Source organism: Monomorium pharaonis, chromosome 8 (genome assembly GCF_013373865.1).
Source record: "Monomorium pharaonis isolate MP-MQ-018 chromosome 8, ASM1337386v2, whole genome shotgun sequence".
NCBI classification, from domain to species: domain Eukaryota; kingdom Metazoa; phylum Arthropoda; class Insecta; order Hymenoptera; family Formicidae; genus Monomorium; species Monomorium pharaonis.
In genome coordinates this window covers 5129197-5151772 of record NC_050474.1, presented here as the reverse complement: position 1 = coordinate 5151772, position 22576 = coordinate 5129197, and the positions used below count along the sequence as shown (strand labels likewise).

The following is a 22576-nucleotide window of genomic DNA, read 5'->3' as shown; positions in this document are numbered from 1 at the left end:
CAGCATGAAAATCCAGCTATGACTGATTAAAGCACATTCTATATGAGTTGTGTTTTCACACGTTCGGTCTATATTCTCTTATTTAATAGATTAAATACGCTAAAACTACAATTGTTATTAATATCATAATCAATTTATTTTTATAAAATTGAAGATTTGAAATAACACACACACACATTTATCTAGTATATTTCTCAATTATGATTAATATACATAATAATTAACTTAATTTTATTTAAGAATCGAAATCTAATACATTTGTAAGTAATAATATTATCAAAGGAGTGAGACTCTAAGGTGCGAAAATATGTCGCAAAACTTTCGCACCGATGCGTACAATTCTCTTAATTGTATATAAACTTCTCGAACATCCACTCATGGACATTTTAGTAGGGCCATTTACAGGTTTCAGTAGAATGTTGCGGTAAGACCAAAGTACTCAAGGGACTTTGCGCATATAATGCACCAGTGAAGTTTACCTATAAACCTTGGATATTTTAACCACATTATTATCGTGGGTGCCGGCTATTCTTGCGTCATATTAATTTCCTATAATATCATCTACGAGATCATGCCAAATACTTACGATACCCATTCTTTCTTCGCTGAATGTCTTCATACGCTCTGAAAGAGAAATGATGTTTCGTCAAGGGATAGGTCTTGAGGGAAGTCTTTCTCGATTGTAAATTCAATTGTAGCCGGTGGAAGTGCGGCTGCCTGAAGAACAGCGAGTTCAATAAATCTGGACCCAATGTCAACTGTAACGGCGACCTGTCCTCGCGACGTCAAGGCGAGCCTTCGCGACTCGGTGCAAGAGTAACGGTCCTCCAACGCCGTTGGAACAAAAAAAAAAGGCAGAGGTGAGGGCAAAGGGGATAAAAGAGCAACGAAAGGCAACAAACACGGCGAAACCGGAACGGCGGAAAGGAGAAGCCGCAATAGCGCCGACAAAGCCGCGGTTTCCAATTTACTGCTTCCACTTTGTATACAGCACGGAAGGCCTGAAAAGAAACAGAAACGATAAAGAGGGTGAATGCTCGCGGAGAGAAAGTGTCGGAGGCAAGGGTAGGAATCGATGGGGAGAGAAGAAGAGAACGGTGGAAGAGGGAAAAAAGGAGTAAAAGAACGAGAGGGAGGGGAGAGAGAGAGAGAGAAAGAGAGAAGAGAAGAAACGAGAGGAAGAGAGCGTGGAAGGAAACAGAAAGAGATTGGAGCTTGCAAGTCGACGGTGAAAGCTCGCAGCTTGAATAGTTTGCGCTTTATCCTGATTGCCGCGCAAAAGTTCCGGTCGCTCTCCCATCGCGTTTTGCACGGGTCATTGCCGCTTCCGTCGCTATTACTGCTCTTGACAATGATGTTGCTCGTTGACTTTTCCATTGACTCGTCAACCAAATCCCGGAATCGCGGCGGAAACCCGTTGTGGCGGTCTCTCGGCTCGAGTCTTGATTTAACGCGGCGGCGAATGTTTATTCTTTATGACAATCCCGTTGCGCAACGCGGAATTTCGATATTCACCAGATGAGTTGTATTTAAACTGCACTCGGCGCGCGACTGCTTTATTTTCGAATCGATGAAATCTCGACAAGTGCTCTCCTCTCCGCCAGCCACTTGGGATAGAAATGTTTCTTCTCCTCGCCAAGAGAAAGAGAGAGTGGGTGCAAAATTCTCTCTAAAGGTGTCTGAAGTTACCCAAAGAAAAGTGTCAGATTGGATGAATAAAGCGCTCGAAATTGTTTACATTAGATCACGGGCGGAAAATTAATTTCTCGCTTGCACAAGCGTTATTCTCATTAATCTTCCGTTATCACTATAGAGACTTGACCGATTTCTGACGGTTTACTAAATTGAGCATGTCTTTATAAAGCGCAATCGAGCCGCGTCTCTCTTTCTCCCCTTTACGGAGTGGCACCTGAGTGCCACGAGACAGCTCGACGAGGACTCGAAGACGAAGATAAGATGAGCAGATGAAAAAGGCGAACGGAAAAGAAAAAGTTTGAGAATACGTCTTCCACGTGGTCTAACTTAATTTGAAGGCACAAAGAAACTTCCTCTACTCGGGAAATAGGTGAGGACGTGTTTTTCCATGAGAAAACCCTCGTCTACCTCCGTCAACGCTTGCTGCTTTCTTCTCACCGAATTCTTTATCCATCCGATACACACACTCCAGGCGCGACTGCATGACTCGCTCTCAACGCTCTATCTGGCTTTTTCGACTTTTCTAGCTACATAAAATCGTTACATGTAACAGAATTCCGCAAATTGTACGCTTTTATGACCGAATTGCCTACTACTCGCTGCTAAGCACAAGACAGCGATGTAACCTTTTTTATTATTCCGTTTTGTTTGCTGCAAGAATGACATAACTCAAAAATTGTCACTTCTAAATGGTTTACAAAAAAAGAGTTTGCTGTATTGAATAAAGGGCTAATTTACTTTTATTCTTCTTAATGAGTAGACCAAAGTTTTACTTAAAAGTGATATTACGAAATTTTACTAATATGAAAATTTAACATTAAAAATAGAATAACTAGGCGATTATTATATACATTGAAACTATATATATATGTATAATTTTTATTCTTTAGATTAATATTATATTTCTTGTATAAAAGATAGGATTCTAAAATTCTTTGACTTATCAATAATTATATCCTTTATATTAATAAATTATTTTTAATCACATTCTTTATCATATAATTTATTTTCTCAGTCTTTTTAATGAGGAAAAAGCATCTTCTAATGTTGAAAATTTTTTTTCAGTTGTGATAAACGAGCGGTATATTTAATAACCGTTATGTCAATGAAGGCTACTTCAGCAGAACGGCGAGACGGCAACGTGAAAAGAAAAATGAAGATCAATTGCAGACTTAAAATCGACGTCAAGGTGGAACGCAGCGCCGTAACGTATGTTTGGTCATGTTTTACAAATGCCGGCGCGATATAATGCGCCTCGCAACACGAACGCAGACGGATACCAACTCTCCCTAACGAAGTCCATGCCAACCTTGCCGCGGTACTAATTAGTGCGCCACGAAAAGGTTAATAGGACCGCGAAATTTTCCCCGGTCGCGCTGCCGAGCACAAACGAATACGACGGGGTCATGATATGCGCGAAAGTGCGTTTTGCGGATGTCATACGACATCGTCCGTTCCTATAGATCTCAATGGTGCTCGTTCTGTATTTGGTGTATACAAGAAATTGACGATTTCTTTTCCCGCGATAATTAACGTAGCTTCAATGACTTCTCGAGACGCGGAGTATCCAATTCATCGCGACAAAGCAAAGGCCGCGAATATACGTTGAGTGCAAGTGCACTCTTTTTTTTAATCTCAGTGCGGTCTAAATGTATAATTCAATTTGAATCTCTCAACTTTTTAGCGATCGCGGAAATCGGGTCCCACTCCGTGGGATCGATGAATAAATTCAGAGTTACATCCGAATCGAATAATAAACTTCGGCTTAGAGAAAGAAACGCTTCGCGTCATTTCGAAAAAAACAATTGCGATGATTTATTTAACATGTGTATTATAAATCTGTTCTTATTTGTTGAAAAGAGAAGGATCTGATCGTATAGCTCCCGCCTTACGTGTACTACGTAAGCTCAAGACAGCTGCAAGTTTGAGTCCGGCGTTGCAGACGTGGATATTCCGTTTGCGACCTGTCTCTCGTCTTCGGAATGATTCCCACGTCCCGACGAATCTCCCGCCCTCTCCCGAAGCCCCGCGTCCCCGCTTCTCACGTCGGAGAGCTTGAAACCAGATAAAGTGCGAAAGAGCTCTCTCGTAACGAACCGTTAAACGGCTTCCCCGACTCGATAAGTCGCCCTCCGAGATGAAGAGAGAAGATCAACCCTCCCGTCCCATCGGCGCTATTATCCCTCGATTTTGCTCGAGACACTTGAGTCAACCCTCGAGCTTTCCGCACATCGCGCTTTGATTATCAAAGGTGTAACACTATGACGGCTAGTTAAGCGATGCCGCGTGAAACTTTGGACTCTACTCTCTCGAGAATAGACGTCGATCAATCAAAAAGATATTCGTTTTCTGAATGGATATATCGGCTCTCTCTCTCTCTCTCTCTTTCTCTCTCTCTATCTGTTTACTGATCACATTTACTGATCGACAGCTCATCGGACAGCCCGAGTGCACACGCGAGCGATCATTTCCGTAATTTATCCATGTTAATACAGGTAACTAATCTGTGTCAACGTTATGCAATAGTTGCCCGACATTGATTTATTTTGCCAGCTTGACTGAAGCGGACTAATCCCACCACTTCCCGCAAACGGATAAATTGTGCGTTCGACAGATTATTTCGTCTAGTTCATTTAACGATTATGCACATCTCGTTCCTCTGCGGGTGCATTTCGTGCGAGGCGGAAATACCGGGCGCATTTATTTGGAATGCGGTGCGCGTTGCGATTTCTCCAGGTGAATCTCAGCCCGAGCAATACAAATGTCTCGAAGGAATCGAGAACGCGTATGTATACAAACGTATTCTAAGCTTGAGAGTCATTCACGTAAAGGATTAATGTAGTTGCTCCGCGGGGACGTCACAGCGCTCTCGTGCTGCATAATGCAACATTCCTATGAAATCTCTCTTTTGAAGCCGGTTTTTAATTCAATCTCCTTTTTTTGACGACGAAAATCTTTTCCAAGTGAACATCATACCTTTCAGAAATTCTAGCAATTGAAAGACACGCTCAATTACAATTTGAAGTATATCCTCGTAATTTTATGTGCACAATCCAAATTAAGTAAAAAAATATCATTTCCTTGCACTGCTTTACCGTAATTAATTTGTTTTCTTAAAATTCTTTGTTAATCGAGAGTTAAATATAAATATATCAAAAGAGTATTGATCTATCTCTTTTTTATTACACTTATGTATTATTTAATTAAACTGCTAAATGATGCGAATTGGTAGAAAATTTCCCGATTTCCCGCAGGAATAATTAAATTCGTATCCTGGCTGGGGTGATATTTTTTATAATAAATTATTTGTATTAGTATCTATTAATTATTAATTTAGTCTGTGATATTATTCAATTTAAGAACTGTGTTCAAGACCGGAAAAATACAATATTTAAAACAGCTTTAAACGCACAAACGGAAAATCTATTGTGAGTCATTAGTGATCTACGTGGAAGGTGTTAATCACATCACACACCAACACAACATGAATTGCCGCGCGTGCACAGCTAAAGCCCCAAAGTCTAAAGGATAACGCGAGACTGTTTCTCCAGTACCGTGGGGCTCTCCTTCGCTTCAGCAGCAACAACAACAGCAACAACAGCGACGAGGAGAATCCCAGATTGCAGATTGCGTTCACGTTCGCAAAGTGCAGGCACCTACCTATCTCACGTGTATTTTGCCGGCGCAATTGCGACCGTCTGAGTGTCCGTCTACCCGTATCACTGTTGTCCTGCAACGTACTCGTCCTGGCATCCGAACTAAGAGGAAGACGATAGAACGGAAGCGCATAGCGCCGCGAGACATAACACAACGAAATCGAATACAACGGAGACGTCGCGCGTTCAAGATGTATCTTTGTGTGTCTGATGACTTGACGGAATCATCCTCTTCCCTCTCGCGCCGTCTTTACCCCGTGCATCAAACGTCATAAATGCGGCTTAACGGTGACTAAATTGGCACTTGTAGTCGCACACTTTGCCCTATCGCTTCGGTTTCTCTCGGATTTTGCCTTTGATACTTTTCCCAAGACTCTTCAACGTATTCCGGGAAGTCTCTTGACTTGCCAATGGTTCGGCAATTTACGAAGAATAAATCTCCAGGAGAGAGAAGGAAATACGGAAGATTAAAAGGGTACTACAGACCGAAGTCGCGAGGTTGACGAGGAAGCAACGCGCACGTGCCGCAAAAGAGAGGAAGGGAAGATCCAGAGAAAACCAAAGGGAAAAGTGGGAGATACTCGCCTCGCGAAGGAAAATACGTATCCGATGCCAACTAGTGCCGACTATCCCCGAGGGAACGAAGAACGACTCGTAAATACTGTGTTAACAGGGCGTACTTACAGGGAAGAAGAGAAAGGAGTCCGCTCTGTTCCCGCGCGTTCCCTCGAATTACTCGACTGCGTGCAGTTGCAGTCGCAAATCTGAATATATAGAGCCACCTTGTCTGTTACATCCTCGTAGTTACAATACCTGTGATTTGTAAAAATGTTTAAAACTTGGAGAAAGAATTTTTTTTAATAAACTCGTGCACTACAAATGTATAACACTTGTATAACACTTGTAAATTTAATAAAATTAAAAGATATAAATTTAAAAAAATTAAATTTGATACAAGAAAGTTAATATATGTATTAATATAAAATATGTATAAATAAAACGCAATTTAGAACTTTAAAATTACCTTCGTACAAAATCTAAAATAGATAACATGGCATTTTTAGTTCTATTTCTGTCGCTATAAAATGATAATCTAATTCTACAATGATAGTTCGAGTATAATTCACGATGAGAAATTTGTTTAGTCCGAATAAAACTCTAATTTAATAAGATTCAACTCGTTAAGGCTAAATTTAATAAAATCTTTTCCAGGAATTCTCTCTCAACTGGAATTGAGATGTATAATATATATCTGCACGATCTTTATAATATCCGCAACATGTTTAAATTTATCGATTTAATTAACGAATAACAATATGATAGTGCAACAATAAGTGTACTCCGGGTACTTCTATATAAATACGGGACGTTCTTTATAAAGAACGCGCCACGATTCAGGCATCTAGGTGCCCGACCGTGCATTCTTTAATTAAGTGCAACTGCACAGACACCCGCGCGGCCATTTTAGGTATCTCTGCAGGTGCAAAGAGCGCTTTAGGGTAACTCCGGAAAGACCGCAGGAACTCATTTCGCGGCAGCAACTTTATGGAGATCGATGCTTCGGAAATAAAAGCTTTGGTATAACAGGGGCCCCGTTCTCTCCCTAGAGCCTGGCAGACTCGCTGCCAGGGCGGGATGGAGTGCCGTGGGATTTGCCTATTTCACTACCCGTCTACCTTTGTCTACCCTTTTCTTCTCTCTCTCTCTCTCTCTCTCTCTCTCTCTCTCTCTCTCTCTCTCTCTCTCTCTCTCTCTCTCTCTCTCTTTTGCTCTGCCTATTCAGTGTCCCTGTGAAAGTTTTACTGCCGTCTTGCTTCGTTTTGGGAACCATTCTCGATTCCTACGGCGCACAATCAAAGTTACCGATGAATATAAATGCCGGGTCTAAAAGCAGTCAACTCAACGTCGCACGTTGACATTTCCGTTCGACTCTTCGAGAAAGCCAACGACCTATCGTTTCCCTCTTTAACGAGAGATTTCTACGTTCCGTCGTAACACACCGCTGGAAATATTTCTTTATTTTGTGAATTGGCTTTGTCGGATTAGAACAACCTCCATCGCGTTGCGATGTACCGCAAAAAGGAGACCTTGCTTCTGCGAGCAGAGCATAGTCGAGACTAATAAGGTAAACTAGAAACACATTGTCTCTCGCTTTTTATTGCATTTATCGCATTTTATGGACCAATTTTATGTTTGAAAGGTTAGCGACGCGTATAAATGGCAGGACTAGGACGTAGTCAATTTGACGCCACTCTCCGCCAATAGACTTCTCTTTCGATTCTAAAGAAGCCATCGATCTTTCCGCACACTCGACACCACCGTCGTTTGACCCGCCGCACTTGTTCAATATGTCATCGACCGAGAATCTCGGTAAATACAACACGAAAGTATAAAAAATTTTTTTCAGAATACTGGACATGACAAAAAAATGACGTGATATATTAATTGATCAAAATAGTAAGGGCATTTTAAGTTAAAAGATTAATTAGATAAATCTAAGTAAGCATTTGCTTAACCTAGGTGTAGTCTTTGTTAAAACAATATCATGATTATTAGATTACAATACAATATAACGATTAGTATATTATATTGCATGGTGAAAAATAAAAATTAAAATGCATTCTAATACTCTTTAATTTCCAATTATATAAATATTTTCTCACTTTTTTTTCTCAAAGCTTTGTCCTGTGCAAGTTGAATTTAAAATTGTTATTCTATGTGCACAAAAGTTATTATAAAATTTTCTTTTGTTCACAAAACGAATTGCAATCATAAAAGTTGAATATGACGGTCAAAGCGAATAATATTTTACATCCTGTTTTGTTCTAACTTAAAGTAGAAACTATATTTACATACAATATCGATATGACGATAACAGTATCATCATAAATAAGTGACGTATATACGTATGAACTCTATGTGCCGAGAAAAAGCTGTATGCAATCCAAGTTTGAAGACAGTTCGCTTAACAAGCATTTCCCTATTTTACTTTAAGCAGGAAGTCGTCTCAATAATCCTGCATGCAAGATGAGAAGGCGTACAACGTGTTATGTATTTGAAATATCTTGCTCAAAGTGAAAGACTTGCGGAAAACGTCTAATTTTGAATGCGAACGATGGAGCTTCGAATTACCTCGCATTATTAACGTGTCCCGTCGTGGCGGAAATCCCTTCCGGAGCGATTGAATCGCTCGGATGTCGGTGCGGACGTCGTGCCGAGAAACGAGAAAAAGAAAGAGAGAGAGAGAGAGAGAGAGAGAGAGAAGCAGTAGAACGCGTCAAGAACGTAACGGCGACAAATGACGTGTCGGCGAACTTGACTCTACGACAAATCGACTTGTCGCGGAATCCTATTGTTGCCTGCTGCATGTTTTCCCGAGCCTTTTCCCTTTTTACCAGAAATCCGATCAGACCTCGTTCTACGTCGAACTCGAGCACTCGGGAATGCTTGCTTATTCCACGTTCCGTTCGATTACATTTCCGTTGACAAAAGTCCGCTGTATTTATGTATTATCATTCACTGACGAGAGAGAATTTACTGAATGGATTTTAATTCTGAATAATCTGATCGTCGTAATGTGAAGTCACATAAAACGCGATCTTAATTGAGGCTCACACTGTTAAATATTAAAGGATTAAATTTAAACCAATTCCTTCAGTTAAATAAAATTTCATTATTCTTAATTTCTGTGTATATCTCGAATTATGTAAATATACGGTATTTAATATTTTATTACAAAAATTACTATAAAATTTTCTTTCTACAAAACAAAAATTTCAATCATAAAAGCTGAAAAAATATGATTTGAAAAACAATTAAATTGATTCCATTTCTGTAATTGAGACGAGCAAGTTCATATTATACACTTAATAAATAATAAACTAAATTTGTTAATGTATTTCTCGAGTTAAATTGTTTAATTCCATTGATTTAATTAATTAACGACATATTGAGTAAAAGCAGCGGCGATAGGAATGTTTTATGAAATGACTCAAATTAGGTGCAATTTGTGATATTACGAATTTAACAGTATATGCGCCAAAATTAACGACAGTTACTTTTTTTTGCGATTTGCCAGCTGCTCAATTATGATAAATGTTATCATCGACGTTCGCACTGACGAGCGAATCAAAATGTAATTAATGTGATTAAACGAGCGTGTCGGGAGCGGATATTTTGTCATCGTCGGAAAATTACTCGGGAGGATCAGCCGTCAATCTCCGCTCGGGTCAAAAACGCCTCGAAAGTTTTCCCAATCGAAGTCTCTCGCAGGGTTGGTTAATTATCCTTCTGGTTTTAATCGAATTTCAACGCGAGCTTTCTCTCTCGTGGAGGGCACTAAGTAAACCTCATCTATTCGACACTCAGAACGAGTTTCAATAAATTCTCTTTTTTACCGCTTGTGTGTATCTTCCTTCTTCTCCCTCGCAGTCACTGGGATCTGATTTTTTACGCTTCACGTTCGGCCGGCCCCTTCGCTGACCACGCTTTCTCACGAGACTGCTTCACCTGCAAGTTCCGTACCCTCAAGCTTCCGGTCTCGAATTTCCGGCTTAAACTAAAAGCTAATAGCATAGGCACCGCTGTACTTTTATCTCCTTCGCCGCTAAACTTACCATTTTCCTGTGTGTTTTCTCCCCCCGACTTCATGACAAATTGCAGGCTGGACCAAGGCTCACTCGGATGAGATTACCGTCTATCCCGAGATCGATCTTGCTTCGCACTATCGCCTGAGCACTCTCTGCGAGCTGCTGAGACGTTTATTTGCGCCGCCGCCGCTTTGGTTGTATTCAATACCTAGACAGAGCGGGATCATTATCCTCTTACCTACAACACGTGGGCAATAAACTTGAGAATTAGACACTATCGTAGATTTTCTGTTTTGGTGTCTGCCCCTTTACTCTTTTTTTTGTCGGTTATTCGGTACCCGATTTCGGACTAATATATTTTCAATTTGCCAAGTTGGGTCGTTAACAAACTGTTGCAATCCGACTGCTATTTAAGACGAGCTCCGAACGACTCAATCAGCGAGGCATTAATAGGTAACGCGACATCGAAGGCTACTTACGATTGTAGAAGATAAAGTCGTCTCTCCGCGAGATCTATTCGACAGGAGGGAGAAGGGGGGGGAGGAGGAGGAAGAGAAATAGCCCAAGTTGTCGGTGACAGAAAGAGATGCGCCACCGTGTACTCGCAGGATCGCAGTCCTGAGAGACGGATTGAATATTCCAATGCACCAGGAGGCGATCAATAAATAGACGCGATTCCTAGAGAGCTATCCTGCGGGGCCGGCCCTCCCTATCCATTACCGATCCCTATTCAGAGCGAGGACGATGACGATTCCTCGAATGACGAGCCAGATGCACGGGGCATCCCCGGCTGCTGTATTCGCCTGCCTATTAGTATTCAGGCGACGACGTGACGCGCCGTGGTAATGACGAGAATGTAAGGCGGGTGCAAGAGGAATAGCGCCGACGCGTGTTAACAATATTCGGGAGGACCACGGCGCATATATCGGCGCGTTCGATTATTATCGCGAAATGGATCATCGCCGAAGGAGCGATGCCAGATTCGCTCTTGTCTTATCCGGCCGCGAATCCTAAAGGCATCGATCGTATTTACAGATTTTATTTCACGCTCCGTAGAAATATTTGGAACATTCGTCAAAAATAAAATTCGATACGTTTTTTTTTTGCGAACGTCTGTTAACAGCCGGCAAAAATTAAAGTTGCAGAAATCGGGGAACCGTCTTGATTGCGGCGACCGACTTGATCGCCGAAGTTGTGTATATTTCGTACCTTTCGAGGGACGTTGATTGCCAGACGACCTGGATTCCTTTTCGTGAGCGACTGAATCTCTCAGGGTGGATTGGCTCCATGTACCGACGTGAGAGTACGACAGCTCGAGACTGGTAGAGCCAGTTCTTTCGTCCGCAAACGAAGGCGTCTCGGTAAACTTCCCCGCGGTCAGAGCCCTTCCCCGCCTCCTTAATACGAAATGATCCAGAAGATTTAGATATTCCGTTTCCCGCTTTGTGGACACCGACGACGAGTACGTGCCGGTGTCGTTGACGTTGAAAGGATCCAGAAGATCGCCACCGACGTCGCTCTCGTTGCCGCTCCTCGAGTCCGGCGTGTTTAATTGAATATAGTTCAGCACAACCTTGCCCGGTGGATAATTCGCGCCGTAACGCTCCTTTAGGCTCTCCTCGAGGGTCTTGTAACGGTAAGAGTTGTAGTTGCACGTAATGTCCACGACCGGCAGCTCGATTCGCGTCGCGACGAAGGTCGACGAGTGCTGCGCCAGCGGGATCGTTTTTCTAACGGGCTGCTGCTGCTGCTGCTGCTGCTGGCCGGCGGACGCGACACATGGCACGGTGGGTGACGAGAGGACGGTCCTTGTCGGGCACACCATCATCCGCGACTCGGAATTGGAGTTTAACAGGTCCGGCAACTTGGGATAATGCTGCACTAGGTTGCGCTTGCACCAGGCGTCGCCGTCCGCGTTCTCCGTCAAGCGGCATCGTAATGCCGCGAACAACTTCCACGGGTGCTGCAGCTGCAAATTTCAAGTCTGATGTCTGGATAAAGCACGCGCCATAAATAAACGTTTTTGAGAGGCGCGAAGGGCGGAAGTGAGGGGAGGCAAAACGAAGGATGAATCGCGGCGCTCTTACATTTTGACTTCAATATCACGAGAGAGATACACGGTCAAAATGATTAATGAACGTGCGTGACACTCTTTTTTTTTCAATTAGTCCCCCGCCTTTAATGCATCGTGTCCCTTTACACACACGGGGGGGAGAGGGGGATTTGTTTCCCCCGGTATTTAACCTACATACCCGCGGCGCAATAAATCATTACTGCCCTTAGACGAAAACAATTCGTAGGTGCAATTTACGATCAATTAATCTTGATCACGTACGACAAGCGTCTGCAGTTGTACGAGCAGCGGTAACATCAGGATCAAGCCCAAAATTATGGCGGAAACGCTTTCCATAGTTGTAGCTACCAGGAGATCTCGTTGCTCGCGAGATGTAGGTCCGAAGGGTCGTTTACGTTTAGCATCTCACAGCGCGCAGCTCGGGCCTGTGCGTGAAGTTGTCATCGTCAGCAATCAATTTTGATCCACGGTGTTCCACGGGTCGTGATTAGAAAACCGAGGCATGTTGAACTTTTGACGTGCCGTGAAGTGCGACAAACTCGCCGACACGTAGTGAACTAAGTGGTGAACGATTGTCGATCGTTCGTCAAACCGCCGCTGCATTATTATACAATATTATACCTATAATCTGTAATCCGTATAAGTCCCTGCATCAATCGATGAACAAACATTAACGTAATTTGTTAATATAATTGTACTTTTAAGTAAAAATAAAATGAAAATTGTATCTAAAAGTGCCAGTTAATTTGTAATTTATTATTTTAAAGTTTTATTATTCTAATAAACAGCGATACTTTACGATATGAGCAATACTTTTACAATATTGTACAATATTGCGGTAAATCGTCTATTGATGCAATGAAACTGAATTCAGAGCCGAGCGCCGAAGGATAACGATTGGTCCGAGGAGCTTTGCGGGGTAGGGAGCGAGAACCGCGAACCTCCCCGTTCTCGAAATCATTTTCTACAGAGTAAATCGCGAGCGGCAAATAACGGGCTCGTGCCGCCGCGGCTCTCGATGGAAGACACGTGCGGAATCTGGGATTCCATTATTGCATAATAACTCGCAGGAATCGGCACACCGGAAGAATGGAACGACGCGCGCGCGGCGTCTCTATAATGGGATGCAATTTAGACGCGGTCGAGACAGACAACGCCGCGTCCTGCGAAGCGTAAATCAGCGGCCCCGCGGGGGGTTGCACGTGGGCGGAGTGGCACGGAGGAAAGTGGAGGGTGGAAGTGCATATCTTAATTACAATATTCCCACGGGCGGAACACAGGGACCCTCGTCCGCGCTTCGCCGACCACCCGCATTCACCCTCTCGCTCTGCCTGGTACATCCACCCCCTCTTCTCCCTCCGGCCCCTTAGACTTACTCAGGCAGCTTGTAGGAATTTAATTAATTTGCCAGTGGCGAGCAGGCTTGCTCCTTGTCGCCACTCTGAAATATTGTATCCTTCCCACCCTTTAAAATCCGAGCCAGCCGTCGCCTTTGCCCCCTCGCAATCCGCGTGCGATTTACCACGCTCGCTCTCGCTCCTTATCTCACCCTCCGCGCTCTTTCCCTTTCTTTATCCCTTAATGGATACGCGCCTCGTGCCGAGTTACAGATCAGGTACGTTTGCGGCTTTATTAGTTACGGCCGGAAGTGCCGAGACGCGGAGGAAGCGCGGCTGAGCGAGCCGAAACTTTCGTTGTCCGTGTACCGTTTCTCCTGCCGGCCTCTCGACACGAATAATAAGCGGAAGTTCGCGCGTGCGAGAGAGAGAGAGAGAGAGAGAGAGAGAGAGAGAGAGAGAGAAGTTCCCGAGATTTCGTGGAAAACGAAATACTTGGGAAACTCGGAACTTTCTTCTCGGAAGACTCCGCGGGAATACGCCACACGGTCGACAAAGCGGAAACACTCTCGGCGGCCGATGGTGGCTGGCGAACGTCAAAGATCCTTCGCTAAGCCTAAACGTGTCTCTCGTACGACAGTATCATTCGGAATGAATAACAGGAGATCTCCTAATATGCAATCAAATTTTCCACCAAGAAAAAAATTTGTCTTTGCTTAAGTATTACGATAATTATGTTGTATAGCTAGTTACAACAGCGTCGTTTAAATGTTTTCCATTCGCAACTTGCTGTGATTCTCTCTCTCTCTCTCTCTCTCTCTCTCTCTCTCTCTCTCTCTCTCTCTCTCTCTCTATACATCGGTTGGTACATAATACATATATGTTTTCACAGATGTTTGGGGTTCCTCCGAAGTTCGAAGTTTCCGCCGAGCACCGGATTTACCACAACTTCCCGATTCCCGGCAAGTTTTGGGTCTCTCGCATCCCTTCGACGGCGATAATCAGATGACGTTAAGAACTGTTGCGTCTCGGTGTGAAATTTCATGTGCCCCGCGTTTATTCCAAATCTCTTCGATATTCCCCGAGCACGCATTCTCGCGGACCTCTCTGACGAAACGGCGGCGGCGTAAAATCAATATCATTATTTAATCGCGATACCGTTAATTAACGTAGAAATACCGCGGAAAAATTGAAAGAACTACTTTGGAGTTGTAACATTTCTTCAATAGCGCGTCCAAGGGAATTAATTTTAAACCGAAGACGACGAGTCGCGATATATATAAAGACAGCGGTCTGATCGATACCGCTTGTTAGTTCTGCCTCTACATCAGTAAGTACATATTTACTTGTGTATGACTTCGTGCTTGATGCACCCTTCGTATCGCGGTATGGTATTACGCTTCTATATGCCTAAATTGCCATGTACATGTTTAAGCTTCGTCGGATAGCATTGCGCGATATTGGAAATTACATTGACGCGATTCACGCTGATAGAATATAAACCCTGAGTTCTACCACCTTCAATAGAATATATTACACGGCGTTACATTTTCGTGGCGACACGACTGCGCGCGCCCCAGAAGCAGCTCGGCTACGCTGCTGACGCTTGAAAGGAAAGACGAGACTTTTTAAACGTCTTCTTCTTAAACATTATTACGTAATATTTAATTTAAAAAAACGTTATACATTATATATAATGCACGCCCTCGTTCGCCGTTATAGAGTAACGTATTGCATTTATTAGATTTTCGTATTAGCGGCTGAAGCAGACTCGGTTAAGTCAAAATGCTTTATGAATATACATTAAATATATACATTTTGTAATATTTTAACATCTCATTATTGCTCGTTCTCATGGCCCTTCTATTATCCATTATTTATTTTTCTAAGATACTTTTTAAAATTTTCACGATAAACTTTATCAGAGATAATTAACGCTCACGGTAACTCGATAAAGAAGAAAATTCGTTTGATTACAAACATCTTGGCCATGATAAACGCGAAAAATTACGTGTCCGTCAGACGACTCGGTGAAGCTATCGGCGCGAGGATTTTCGCCGAATAATTTATCATCGTTGCGCCGATCTTAGCTCAGCGGCGTGGAGGCGATTAGGCCGACGACGTTCGTTCGTCGGAGTGGCCCGGCGTGTTACGACGGTTCGAAAAAAATAATCGTTTAACCAGGTGAAATGGTGCGCCGACGGAGCCGGGAGCTTAGGAGGAGAGCGCGCAGACCGACGACGACGAAAGATGGATGGCGGCGGAAAAAAGCAACTAAGCAGCAGCGCGTCTCGTCTGCCGTTGAAAAGCTGAGAATCTTGATTCGACCGGGAACGCGAATGCTCTCGGGCGTGCTCGTAAAAAGCCCCCTTCCCTCCCCTTCCCGCGAAACGCCCGGAAATCCTTTGGTCGCGCCATTAACGGTGATTTCTCCTTAAGCCCCGCCGATCCTCTTCTCTCGTCGGTGTCAACTCCATTTCGGCTCATCAGGCCGTCATTCATCGATCACTCGAGACGCGGCTCTTCTCGCGACAGTCGAAGGTTCCACATTTACGCCGTTCGCATTTAGCGGTAAATTCACGAAAAAAAAAAAAAGAATAGATTGGTTGACAGAGAGAAGCCGTAGCTTGCCGCGCAAGCAGATGGCACCGCGTAGAAATTGTGTTTGAACAGTTATAATTATCTTCCGACTTTCTTTTATAATTTCTTTGCTGTAAATGTTATAAATGTTAAACTTGCGTAACGAGGTACAACTTTCTATTGTCTATCTCTTTCTGCACTCTAATTCTGTCAGCGGGTCATTATTAGTGAGAGTCGAAGGCGGTAAGCTTTATCAAAGAACTTTATTCCGAGATAGATCAAGTATCTATCACGTTTTCAGCATGAATAGCAATATTTTCTGCCTCTGTGTACATACAATCTACATTTCTCAGCCAGTAGAGCTTCTTGTATATTTCATAAACGATGCGCGATGCGAGGTGCATAAGATCGTGATGCGCAGGCGGGGACAAACGGAGATTATTCCCGATTGCATCGCGAAGGGATGATGTAGCAGCCGGGTAGCGTCGATCGAGGTCGGAACCACGTTGCCTGCACGGTGGTGAACGCTGCTCAGTGAATTTTCACGACACCGTCACCGCCATAACCGTAGAGAGAACCCGCTCTGACTCCCAGGCCTACTCCAATCTGACTCACCGCAGGCCCCAAATTCGCGTCGACGATGCTCGTCGCGGCCAACGTGGATCCGGAGACGAGCGGCTGCCTCGACAGGGGTGCGCCCACGACAATCGTCTGCATAACAAATGCGCGGTGTGCATCTTCAGCAACGTTTCGCGGTAACTCTTTTTTTTTTTCTTCTTTCCTCCGAGTGTTCAATTTAGTATACAGGATCTTTTCCGTATCGCATGTTTTGTTTTTAACAATCTTCGGTGAGAAAGAGAGCGATCGCGAATTCTCAAATCGAGGGAAAAATCCCGCGCAACGGATCTCGCTTTCTCTCTCTCTCTCCGTCCTTCTGTCTCGCGGAGGACTAATGGACGGAGGGCGGAAAGCGCTGAAAAAGGATTACCAACCTGCGGGCGAACTGCAACTGCCGCCGGCGCAGCTGCAGCGATCACGGATGGTGTTACGACGGCGACGGGACGCACCGTCGCTACAGCGAGGGGTGCAGCTGCTGCGACAGCGGCGGCTTTAACCGTGATGCCGGGGGTGTCCCGCTGCACAACCGCGTTAAAACCGTTGATAGGATCGGCCGCGTAGGAGACGACGCGCCGGGTACCGTCGGGCTCGATTAAGCTGTAACTTCCGTGAACTGCGTCGCCGTTCCGAGTTTCCTCCTGCGCCTTGTTGTCGCCTTGAAAAGTAGTAAGAGAGTGCGCGTTTATAATACCTCGAGCGAAGTTCCGGGCGACACGCTCACGGAAAAGCGCGCATTGTCCCGACCGATGTTTTAATTTAAGTTCCCCGGCGAAGTTCCTGAATTCTAATTCGATGAAGGCACCCGATGTACAGATACAACAAATAGCTGAATTAAGAGATATCGACAGGGATCCGTTCGGCGAATTTGGAATGTTCGGAAACGTCGTTTTGGCTTAACTTCCACTTAATTAAGAAGTCCGTCTAAAATCCGGACGCTTTCTCATCGAAATAAGATCTAATTATACGCTACTATTACTTGCAATTTCCAGCTTTAACAACTTTCATTCAATGTAACAGTTATTATTTTTTTATAAGTATTTGAAGTATCAGAGCAGTCAAACAATTATACATTTAGTTCGAGTATCGGTTACAATTAAGTGATCCAAAATAATCCCGAAATTTTTAAAATAAAGAATATGAATAAAACGAGTCTCATGTGTTATTACTCTTATCCTTATTTTTTCCTTATTCTTACATTAATTCTACTTCTTCTTTGTTCGGATCTGTTTGATTTAAAACGTCTTTTTTATTTTCTTATTAATTTTATTTTCTTAAAAAATGTTTCTCAATTTTTTAAACATTTTAATAATTTTATTTGTAATGTAAGATCTCTTTTCTGTACACATTTTTTAGTATTTCATCTTTTGGATCGTATTTGCCTAAACCATGCGATAGAAAATTTGAATGGAAACAACTGGGTTAAGATGCATTTTGCTTTTACTTTCCCTCAAAAGTTTATTGCCTCACGATTCACCAAAACGCACGTGTATGATGTGTAAGTGTACGCGAGTGTCCATATATTGGGGATTGGATTCCGTGCAGAGTTTGCTAAGCCCAAATGACTGCGCGGATCAGTCATTCCTGCGGGATACGAATTATATTATAGAGACGTACCAGTGAGACCATCTGCCACGCTATATTCGAAGCTATACCGAGGAGAATCGTAGTTTTCGGCTCTGATAACTGTCGCAGCTGGCTGCTGCGCAACGGCTACTGCAGTCGCACCCGGACCAATGATCCCAGCGCGGACGACAGCCAATAAGGCGGCGAAATAGCCGATAATCTGCACATTCAGAAAGGAAATGTCAAATAGCGACTTGATAATTAAAGATAACGCCAATAAAACTCTAATTTAATGGGCGATTAGTTCAACCTGTAGAATTGTTTATAGAAAAATTTCAAATGTATTTCGTTGTTTTTATTCTTCAATTTTTTTTTTCATATGATAAAAAAGTTATACCGTTAATAAAATGATTTAATAGTATAGTATAACTGCATTTTTTTAATCACTTAGTTGAAAAAAAATATTTAGCTACGGTCGATTCAAACATGGCAATAGAATGGATATATTGTATGAAAATATTATACAAGATCTTATATATCTTAATAGAACTGAATAATATCGTTAAATATTTGAGAAATATTTTTGTAAAGAATAAAAATCGTAAAAGTTAATAACTTTTTGGGGGTTTTTATTAGATTCTTACCTTATCAAGAAATCTCAGATTATTATTGCATCTCATGAAGAATCAACATGGAAAATAGAAGTACAGCCTTAAGCAAATGTTAAGCAAAGCAACAGATGAAAGAGTACATAAATAAAAGTAAATAATAAGAGATGTAGAGTGTATTACTTTATAAGACATGACGATCTCGCCGCTGTTGGTATCTCGGTACTCGTTAAGCGACTGCACGCTTTACCGGCTTTGGTAGACTTTATACCAAATGAGTTCGGCTGTCCCCGCCCTGCGGATGTTGCATCTGTATATCCCATATCCCACTCTCATCGGGGTCACCACGTGCATTACTACGAAGATTATAGATACGGTGTAACGCATGCATCGTATGCCAACGTAGACTGCATGCGATATTCACCCGATATTACATACCGATGAAAATTCCATAGGTTTTGCGCGAATTGAAGAGTACAAATATCTGATAAAAAAGAAAGCTCTTTATTAAAATTAAAATTCTCTCGAAAAAATTAATATTTCCTTGATAAAATTAAAACTAGATATATATCTCGGGTCTCTGTCGGAAATTTTTGCGTTATATTTGACTTTGATATGTAATGTCAATATCATTTCTATATGTAGAGTGATATTGACATTCTATATAAATAATTAATTTTCCTGCTATGTAACAAAATAATGAATAATAGAAATAAGAAAGGTTAAAGATTTACATCTGTCTCAAACTGATAAGAATATAACAGAGAAAATTGCATACTAATTTCAAGAACATTAACTTTTTTAATTTTCTATTGGTTCAGAAAAATAATTTAAATTGTTACTTAAATTGTTACATAGCGAATTAGTCGAACTCGAAACTTTTTAAATACATAACTCTAAAATTAAAATTTTAATTTTCTAGAAGAAACACTTGATTATCTTGGCAGCCGATTAACCTGCAACTCTTTATTTAGACCATTCAATAAATCAATTATATCATTCTGTAATGTCGATTCTGTAAATGAATAATTGATTGCGACATTTGGTAACAAAATCTCGTCTTCGTAAATTGAGTTAAGCGGATAAACTTTTGATTAAATACCAACAACTTTATATAGGGCAAGTAAATCCAGTAGTAACTCAAGGATCCATTCAAAGAATCACGCATGCTAAGATCGGTAACTCTATCTACATTAATCCGTAATACGTGCAGATAGCCATATATTGAATGTCTCGTTCCATTAAAAAATATCTGGATTGCATTTATATTTCGTGCAAGAAAAAAAAACTAATTACCTATGTTAAAAAAAACGTATTAATGGTATAAAAGCCTAATATCTAGAATTACAAAAAATAATAAATTAGAATTAATAAAGATGAGGCATCAGAAAAACATAAGCATATTCCAAGAATTCCTGTGATCTTATATCTAAATGTTGTATTCTAGAAAACCAATAAAAGAAAAATTAAACTTGAAAATTAGCAAATGTAATAGAGACAATATTAAAATTTGAAAAATTTCTAAAATTTTAAATCTAAAGATTTGCAACTTGTAAAAATTTGAATTCTTCGGAATCGATGAAGCTAAGGGAATAGGTGGAGTTAGAGCATTCTAAGTATTACCAAAAAATTTCAAAAACTCCAAATTTATTTATTATAAATTCTCTCGCTGTGTCTACACTTCGCACTCATGTAAGATCACGGTCCCTTAAAAAATATGTCGTTTATTATATCAAGTTTCGCACGTTCAACTTGTTTCAATAATATGACGTATTTAGCTTTATGTTTGTTTTCTATATTCTACGAATTAGAATCAGTTTAGTTCCTACGTTCAATCATCGATGCGAAAGTAGAATAATCATCATAATTTAAAAAGATTTCATGCGCCAGATATAGAACAATATATTCACTCAGGAGCTATATCCGAAGAAGAATGACCAGATATTGAAGCTATAATGATAGTTAAAAGCATTATGTAAGCGCGATCTATTACTTTTTTTAAAACTACACTATGTTACATTTTCTTTGTTCAAAATAGAATATCTGATAACTAGATAATACATCTATCTTGCGTATTATCAGGTTCCAATGTCTGACATCTATAACAATGTGCAATAATTATTAAAACGTGTCTGCCAATATCGTTAAATGTTATTTCCTAAGAAAAACATAATGGAATATAACGGCAGCAATTAAATTGGAGAAGGAAGAGAGAACACGACGTAGAGCTGCATAAAAAACACCATTCTGATACGTCACACATTCTTTTAACAAGTGATTCTCTCTTGCACATCCATATATCGACAGTTGTTCGTGTCTCATCTTCGATCTTCAGTGCGAAAACATTTTATTGTAATTACACAACGGTTAGTGATACAACAGGCACATTGACGCATCCTAAAAGTGTAGACCCAGAGGGGAGGGGTATTTATTAAAAAAAAAACTGCACAAAACTTTCATTTAGACCTACCCAAGAGTGTACTTTCGTAAATTATGTCTACAAGCTGCACGTGCGATGCTGCCTAGTCGAGTAAGCCTTCTTCATTAGCGCGAGCACAAAGCGTCGATCCTTTGGATCCTCCTAAATTTATCTGCTTGATATATCATACAGTGCGGCTGTCAGTTAACGTCAGAGAATCGGAATTGACGTCCATTATCCTTCGTGTATCTAAATCGTGTAGCTAATGTTTATTTTAGGTATTGACAAGGAGGACGCAAGCGACAATAGGATCTATGTCCTAATTACGACTTCGATTAAATAGTGCAAAGATGACAAAAAAAGATCGTACGCGCGCGCCAATGTCATATATACAGTTTTTTTACATTTACATGATGCGTAGCAATCACCTAAAAATGAAAAATAGAAATAAAACGGGTTGACAGTATGTGTTTCATTGAAATATCATATGTGTGCGTGTGTCTGTTATATTTTTTCATAACTATATCTTTATCATTATCATTATTATTATTAGCATCATACAGCACTTCTCTGTGTAAGTGAAAAAGAAACAAAAGTCATACGTTGAGAAGTTGTTAATAAGATTAATCGCATTACGTAATATTTATAAGAGGCAGCGAGTCATATCTCTGTTACATTAATCGCATCTAAAAGTATATATGTAAAAAAAATGGAAATGTCTTTTTTTCAGAGTTTCTCTTTTCTTACCCGTCACCTAACAGGCCACACTTCGCGCGCAATGGAATATATTTTACTTAACTATTCACACGTATAATTTTCTTTTTTTTATTTAAACGCTGTTAGGTATGTTCCCCTGAACTCTTAAATCTCTCATTAGTTAATTATAATTAATAATTATATATTTTATATAATTATGTAATTATAATTAATTTACTTATTAATTGATTAATCGATAAATCGATTCGCCAACACGTAACAAAAGCATATCGCACATTAATCTTAGAGCGGGCGCGTGGATGACTTCAGCCTTTTCGTATAACTTTATGATCGACAAATATATATATATATATATATATATATATATATATATATATATTTATATTTATATTAACGCACGAAAAATGTATTTAAAAGAATTTCACAGACATTATTTTACTTTTAAAAATAATATCTATGAAAAAAATTGCACTTTTCAAATACGGCTGCTCGAGGATTAAACTTGTGCATAATCTTAAACTACTTTGATTACTGTCGTATTTCTCCACAAAGCAAACGAGATATTCCGTTTCGCAATAACATAAATGTATCAATTTCTGAAATATGAAGTACATTTATAAAGTTGTAATCTATCAATAGCTACAATTTCACAAATATTCACCCAAATGATATATATATATATATATATATATATATATATATATATATACACACGATATT

At 40.9% G+C, this 22576-nt stretch overlaps 1 protein-coding gene across 7 annotated transcripts; it reads right to left on the bottom strand.

The window, feature by feature from the left end:
* Window positions 1-206: 206 nt before the first annotated feature.
* On the bottom strand, window positions 207-22548 carry LOC105829426. 7 transcript variants are annotated; one of them, XM_036290466.1, is made up of 9 exons: window positions 18757-22546; window positions 18164-18332; window positions 16924-17204; window positions 11150-11909; window positions 9968-10148; window positions 9749-9860; window positions 6036-6164; window positions 587-1001; window positions 207-487 (listed from the first exon to the last, which is right to left on the bottom strand). In XM_036290466.1, the coding sequence occupies exons 1-5, from the start codon at window positions 18790-18792 to the stop codon at window positions 10075-10077; spliced, it is 1320 nt and encodes a 439-aa protein (XP_036146359.1). In that variant the 5' UTR covers window positions 18793-22546; the 3' UTR covers window positions 207-487; window positions 587-1001; window positions 6036-6164; window positions 9749-9860; window positions 9968-10074. The 7 variants fall into 7 exon arrangements, with proteins under 7 accessions (XP_036146359.1, XP_036146360.1, XP_036146357.1 ...); XM_036290467.1 differs by having other exon boundaries at window positions 207-479; XM_036290464.1 differs by having other exon boundaries at window positions 207-1001.
* Window positions 22549-22576: the final 28 nt, after the last annotated feature.

What these genes read in the sequence shown, in the direction of transcription:
- LOC105829426 (XM_036290461.1), bottom strand. Translation starts at nt 18,792, where the DNA reads ATGAGATGCAATAATAATCTGAGATTTCTTGATAAG. An exon ending in CGTGGCAGATGGTCTCACTG is followed by an intron (nt 17,205 to 18,163) that starts GTACGTCTCTAT and finishes CTACTTTTCAAG; the next exon opens with GCGACAACAAGGCGCAGGAG. An exon ending in CAGTTGCAGTTCGCCCGCAG is followed by an intron (nt 11,910 to 16,923) that starts GTTGGTAATCCT and finishes TGAAATTTGCAG; the next exon opens with CTGCAGCACCCGTGGAAGTT.